Below are 6,493 nucleotides of genomic sequence, written 5' to 3' on the forward strand. Positions count from 1 at the left end.
TTGTTGCCAAGAGAGCCCCTCGGGGCTGCCTGGTCCGGAGGGGACCCGCCGCTGACCACAGTCGCCACCGCCAGCGGAGCCAGCGCCCGGGGCGGCGACGGGTGGCCGAGTCCCAGACCACGCTGGCCCCCTGCCCTGTCTGCTTCGAGGCTCCCTGGCACCTTGGGGACCGGACACACCTCCGGCAGGGCACAGCCAGGGGCTGGGGCTTTCCCTTTTTAGCTGCCCGGTTTGCAGGGACCGGCCACACTGCAGGACAGCGGCCGGCACCCCTCCGCGGCCATGGAGCGGGCTCCAAACCTGGTAGGTGCCTCCCCGGCGGCTCAGGGCTTGCTCCTCGTTTTCTTTCTCGAACAGAATTATTTGCACGCTTGTTTACCTGGGGTTGTTTGCTTTGGAGGTGCCCTCTGTGGCCTGCCAGGGCCATCGCTGCCACGCCTGGCACGGCGAGGATGCAGCAGCCTGGGAGAGCAACGCCACGCCAGTCCGGCCGGACAGTCCGGCACCGGCCGGGGAGAACAGCCCTGGCCGAGCGGTCCCTGCCCCAGGGCACTGCACACCCACGGGCAGGGTGTGGGGCTGCCTGGGCCGCTGCAGGGACACGAATAGCAGGGAGCAGGACTACAGAAAGCAACTTTGTTCCCTGCTGGGCAGCCTGCCGGGTGGCAGCTCACGGCAGCTGGGCCCGGTGAGGCCGGAGGGAGAAGGGAAGGAAAAAGCATCTTTTCTCTCTCACCGTCCTCAGAGCACAGAGGGAGGGAGAGGAGGGTTTGGATAAAGATCCCATTCTTGACCGTCTCATCTCTGTAAGGCTCCTTTTAAACCAGAGGCTGCCCAGGTACAGCCTGAGCTGGGTCCCTCCCAGCACGCAGCTGCCTCGGGGTGGGCAGGGAGGGGACTGGGCACAGCTCGGCCAGCACGGGCAGGGGCACTTTGGGCAACACAAATTGCCAGCTGCGAGCAGGGCGAGGGGCAGCCACACACCTCAGCTCACCGTGACCATGTGCCCACCATCCCTGCAAACTGCCCTCAGGTGCTTCTCACCTGCAGGCCAGCGCTGCCTTTGGGCACTGAATGTGCCACCCCAAAGTCAGTGTGGTCCTGCCATCACCTGGTGATCCCCCGGAGGAGGGAGAGCTCCCCCTCCATGGCAGTCCTGTGGCCCGAGCAGCCGCTCACCATCCTCCTCCTTCCTTAGCTTCTCCTCTGCATCTTCACCTTCGCCATGGTCCTGGTGCCCGAAGCCAAGGACCAGAGCAAGGCAGCCAAGGGCAGGAGAAGGGGTCTGGCACGGCCACCTACGGCCACCCCTGCCCTGGCCTGGGCCCCAGACGACCCCTACAGCAGCATGGCAGAGTACGAGCACAGCATCCAGGACATGGTGCGCCAGCTGAGGAACGGCTCCGAGCCGGGGGACACCAAGTGCCAGGTGAACCTGAGGCTCTGGAGGTCCAACCGGAGGAGCCTGTCCCCCTGGGCCTACAGGTGAGCTCGGGGCAGGGACCTCTGGGACAGGCACGGTGGCTGTGTGCCAGCACAGGGCTCCAGCACCCGGGGCTGTGGTGGCTGCTGGAGGCTGTGGCAGGATGCGATGCAGAACCCATTTCACCCCAGCCATCGCTGCCCCCATCACTACCTCTCCAGCCTTATCCTGCTTTTCCCTCTCCTCCAGGATAAACCACGATGCCACACGGATCCCAGCAGACATCCCCGAGGCACGGTGCCTCTGCACTGGCTGCATCAACCCCTTCACCATGCAGGAGGACCGCACCATGGCCAGCATTCCCATCTACAGCCGCCTGCCCGTGCGCCGCCTGCTCTGCCCGGGCACGGCCGAGGCGGGGCACAGGCCCTCGGGGAAGAAGAAGTGCCACAAGAAGTACCAGATGGTGATGGAGACCATCGCTGTGGGCTGCACCTGCATCTTCTGAGGCTGCACAGATACCCCCTGCAGCTCCCCGTGGGCATCTAAGCAGCTTGCTCTTGCTTCCCGAGCTTGCCCAGCCCTTTGGGAGAGGTCACCTGGCTGGGCATCAGGGTGAGGGGAGCCCCTGTGCGAGAGCTCCTCAAAATTCCCCTGCAGACTCCGTCAGCCTCAGCCCCAGGAGCCACTCTGGGGACAACCAGTGCAGAGGAAGCCCCTGCGAATCACCCAGCCAGACACCCACTGCCCCGAGGCTTCAGGGCAGCTACGGGCTGGGGGAGAGGAGGAGGCAGCTGCCCATGGTCCCTCTGGCTGGGCAAGATCAGGATCAGGATCAGGATCAGGATCAGGTCTCCTCCCTTCCCAAAGTCCCTACTTCCCTTTGTTCGCTCCATCGCTGCAACAGCTCGGGCAACACCCAGCCCTCTTGTCCTTCCCAGCCCTCCTGTCCTTCCCAGCCCTTCCCAGCCCTCCCATCCTTCCCAGTCCTCCCCAGCCCTCCCACAAGTTCCTCTGTGCCAGGCTGGGCAGTCCAAGGAGTGGGGAGAGCTGCTGGTGGTTGGGGCAGCTTCTGAAGTCTCAATAAAACGCATTGCTGGCCCTGGTCTGAGCTGGCCCTGCCTCGGCCCCTCACGCTGCCCCTCTGCCTTGCCCAGCTTCTCCCACCGAGGCCTTTCTGCCCCCAAACACCCCCAGAAACACAGAGCACCTGGCAGGACCTGTGACGGCCCACCCTGCATCCCTGGGGCACAGGAGCAGGGTTAGGCTCCGGGCACGGGAGAGGCCATGGGATCTCCAGCCCCACCTGTGGGTTTCCCAGAGGCAAAGCCAGGAAGGCAGGAGAGGCTGTGGTGTGACCTGGGAGGCTCAGGGGGGACCCATGTACTGCCAGTGCCAGCCAGCCTTGCCCCTGGAAGCCCCCCAAGATCCCTCCCAAACACAGTGACCCTTTTCCAGGAGAAGGCACAGGCTCCTTTCCAGCAGAGCCTGGGGAAGGGGAACAGGGAAACTGAGGCACAGACACAGCAACACTGGGCAGGAACTGTATTCCTGAAGGCCTTCAAGTCACCGGGACGCAGCCTGTCCCTTGTCCCCCAGCCCCCCTGGCCTCCCCAAGGCAATAAATACTCACTCCCCAGGCTACCACACACCAGAGCTCCCAGCCCACCACCCCCACACGGGTGTCACAGCTCCGTCTTCACCTTGTGCATCAAGTCCTTCTGGTCGATCTTCTCCAGGTCCTGATGCCAGCGGTTGTAGGCCAGCAGGGCCACGTTTTTGGCCGCCACCGCTATCATCTCCATGGAGCTGGCCACCCACTCCACGCCGCTGAGGTAGAAGAGGTTCTCGTGGAGCACGATGGGCGGCAGGGCCTTGGCGGCGTCGTAGCGGGGGTACGTCTGCCACTCCGTCACCTGCACCGAGTAGTAGGACCTGAAGAGGGTCTTCAGCTGGTGCTTGTCCAGCGGCTGCTGGGACAGGACGCGCCACACCGCGGCCTCCTGGGGCTGCTTGCGCCGGAACGCCGCCGAGATGTTGACGGGGCAGATGTTGTCCATGGCGTGGAAGAAGAGGTCGGGGGTGTCGGTGGTGAGGATGCTGGTGAAAGGGAACAGCTTGGGGTCGGGGAAGCCGAAGTAGGAGGAGTTGAGGTAGCCGTGCACCACGGAGGTGACGGAGGGCTGGAAGGCTCCGGGGAAGTCGGCGATGGGGGGGTCGAAGTTCTCGAAGGTGAAGTTGCTCCTGCTGGGGTGCAGCGGAGTCGTCACCACCACCATGTCGTAGAAAGCCGAGCCCTGGCCTTCAGTGCTCTCGTAGTGGACCTGATACAGGGCTCTTCCCTCTGAAAAGAGACAGGGGACAGTCAGGAGCAGCCCTGAGCCCCAGGTGGTGCTGCCCTGGCTCTCTTTTTTCCAACCTGACCTCCATGCCCTGGTTTTCCAGTACACACCAGGGCTGGACCACAGCACCTGATGGTTATGGGTGAGTTGCTGACGCCTTAGGGTGGCAGAAAGACTTCATTAAGACTCTGGGAAAATGTTTCCAGAGACGTCCAGCCTAGTGGGGGCATAGAGGGCTGGGGGAACACAGCCCACCCCCCAGGCCCCAGATATTCTTCTGTTGTGCTGGATGGGGGAGCAAGCCTGCAATAAGGATGGTGCCACAGGAGGACCTGAGGGACCTCAAGAGGGAAACCTCAGGTACTGCAGGGTCCCAGTGGATCAGAAAATTCCCAGGAGGACATTTCCAGGCCCTCTCCCAAGTGCCTTACCAGGACCAGGATGCTCTCCAGCCCCAGCACCCCCACTCTGCCACCATCAACCTCCCACCCCGGTGCACCCAGACCCACAGCCGTGACCAGGCTCACCCGAGCTGTGCAGGGAGATGCCTGTCACCCTGGCTGAGATGACATTGGCCTTGGTCAGCTTCAGCAGACCTGAACACACCAGCTTGTTCCCTCCTTCCACCGCCCAGGTGCTGCCCTGGGCTCCCGCCAGCGACATGGCTCCTGCAAGAGAGGAAGAGGAGGGCGGCTCCACAGCCTGCCCGCAGAGGGGACACTGAGGAGTGTCACACAGCAAGGAGAGGTGGCTTCACCTGCGAAGGCGGGCACCAGCACAGACTGGCCATAGCTGGAGCGCAGGACGGCGGCGATGACATCGTCCACGAAGCGCTGGGTGACACCCACCTCCAGCAGGGACTCGGCCACCGAGCGCTGGGTCATGTTCACAAAGGCCTCACCGCCCAGCGAGCGCAGCAGCTCCTCCAGGCTGGAGAAGGCGTAGCCGTGTGCCTGGTACTTGTAGATCCTGGAGGGGATGGGAGCAGGGGGCACCCGGTGACGCCCCGGTGCCAGGGAAACCCCCCCAGCCCCGCGGGCTCTCCTACCTCATGAACTTCTCCATCACCTCCTCCACCCACATCTGCAGGCGCAGGAAGCTGATGCCGTAGTGCCACCAGAGCCGGAAGAGGTTGAGCAGGTACCAGTCGGTCTCCTCCAGGACGAAGTGCTCCCCGCTGAAGATGGCGCTTTTCCCGGCCACCTCGCGCCGGTGCTTGAGGCCTGGCGGGAGCAGAGGGAGCGCGTGGCTGGCCCTCCCTGGGGCTGGCTGGCTCCTGGGAAAGGCCAGCGCTGGCCACATCCCAGCAGGGACATGGGCGAAGATGCTCTTGGAGGAGCATCAGGAATGAGAGACCCCAAGGCATGGGATCCCAGACAGATCATGATGGGGCACCGCATGGAGCTGCTGCTGCCTACTGGGACAGACTGGTGGGAGTTTGTGAACAACCTCCCAGCACTAATTCCACCAGGACGCCCTGATGGTGACCACCCCATCCCTTTCTCTTTCCAGAGCACAACGGGGCAGGGGTGCACGGACAGCAAGGGGATCACCGCATGCCTGGGGTGCCAAGGGGGACTGGCAGAAACCCTCCCCACTGCCCCAAGCACAGAGCCCGGGGCTGTCCCAGCCCCCCAGCTCAGCGAGGGATGCCGTGCAAGCGCTGGGACGCCCACGCTCACCCAGGATCTTGACGAAGTCCTGCATGTGCAGGCTGAGGGCGTGGATGGAGGCTCCCCGGCTCTCATACTGCTGCTTGTTGACGGTGACGGTGGCCAGGCGCCCGCCCACGCCCGCGGCCTCGTACACGTCCAGCTGCACCTGCGGCCCGAAGTGCTGCTGCAGGAAGTACGCGGCGGCCGAGCCCCCCAGCCCGGCGCCCACCACGGCTGCGGGCGAGAGCGGCGAGAGGCCGGGTCAGCGGGGCCACGGGGGTCCCGCCGCTCCCCCAGCCGCGGCGGGGAAGCATCCCCGCGAAGGCGGGGATGCGCTGGGACGCGCGGGGATGCAGCGGTGCGGAGCCCCTCGGCCGCGCAGGGGGTGCGGAACGCTCCGTGCCGGCCCCGGCGGGGCAGGGAGGCGGCCCGGTGCTGCCGGCCCCCGCCGCGGGCACCCGGCTGCCCAGCCCAGCCCAGCCCAGCCCAGCCCGTTCCCCCGCGTACCGATGGAGCGCGGCGCGGCGCGGGCGGCGGGCGCGGCCGGGAGCGCGGCCAGGAGCGCGGCCAGGGCCGGCAGCAGCGGCAGCGGCAGCGCGGCGGGCGGCGGGGCCATGGCGCGGAGAGCGGGGCCGGCAGCGCCCGCCCCGGCCCGCCCCTCCCGCAGGCTCGGCCCCCGCGCCCCCCGCGCCCGCCCCGCCCCGAGCCCGGCACGGGCGGGGGAGGCGGCGCCGGGCCCGGGCAGCGCAGCCCCGCAGGGTCGGGGTGCCGGAGCCCCCAGCGGGGAGCGGCGCTGAGGGGACGCGGGGGACTCTGGCATCCTGCGAGCAGCCACGGCGAGCATCTCCCTGCCCTCCGCTCCTCACACGCGGCGCGCAGCCAGGCCCCGAGCCGGGAACTGCCCCGGCGGCACCGCGCTGCCGCTGGTGCTGCCAGAGCACGCTTTCCGTGTGCTCCGTGCGCGCACGGGTGATGCTCACAGAGCTCGGTCCCCGGCTGAGCGGAGCAGGCTGGGTCCTGCCTGCCTCATGCAGCAGCACGGGCTTTTCAAGCTTTCCCTCGGACTTTCTGCC

General features: G+C 66.4%; 2 protein-coding genes across 2 annotated transcripts; one reads left to right on the forward strand and one right to left on the reverse strand.

The window, feature by feature from the left end:
* Positions 1 to 282: 282 nt before the first annotated feature.
* On the forward strand, positions 283 to 1,942 carry IL17B (interleukin 17B). Its single transcript, XM_069029262.1, has 4 exons — positions 283 to 303; positions 1,199 to 1,485; positions 1,516 to 1,526; positions 1,615 to 1,942. Exons 1-4 carry the CDS (start codon positions 283 to 285, stop codon positions 1,929 to 1,931), a joined length of 636 nt encoding a protein of 211 aa, XP_068885363.1. The 3' UTR covers positions 1,932 to 1,942.
* A 1,024-nt stretch (positions 1,943 to 2,966) lies between these two features.
* PCYOX1L (prenylcysteine oxidase 1 like) lies at positions 2,967 to 6,036 on the reverse strand. Its single transcript, XM_069029169.1, has 6 exons — positions 5,928 to 6,036; positions 5,448 to 5,654; positions 4,814 to 4,988; positions 4,523 to 4,734; positions 4,293 to 4,433; positions 2,967 to 3,767 (listed from the first exon to the last, which is right to left on the reverse strand). Exons 1-6 carry the CDS (start codon positions 6,034 to 6,036, stop codon positions 3,109 to 3,111), a joined length of 1,503 nt encoding a protein of 500 aa, XP_068885270.1. The 3' UTR covers positions 2,967 to 3,108.
* Between the last annotated feature and the right edge of the window lie 457 nt (positions 6,037 to 6,493).

Source organism: Aphelocoma coerulescens, chromosome 13 (assembly GCF_041296385.1).
Source record: "Aphelocoma coerulescens isolate FSJ_1873_10779 chromosome 13, UR_Acoe_1.0, whole genome shotgun sequence".
Taxonomy (NCBI): Eukaryota; Metazoa; Chordata; class Aves; order Passeriformes; family Corvidae; genus Aphelocoma; species Aphelocoma coerulescens.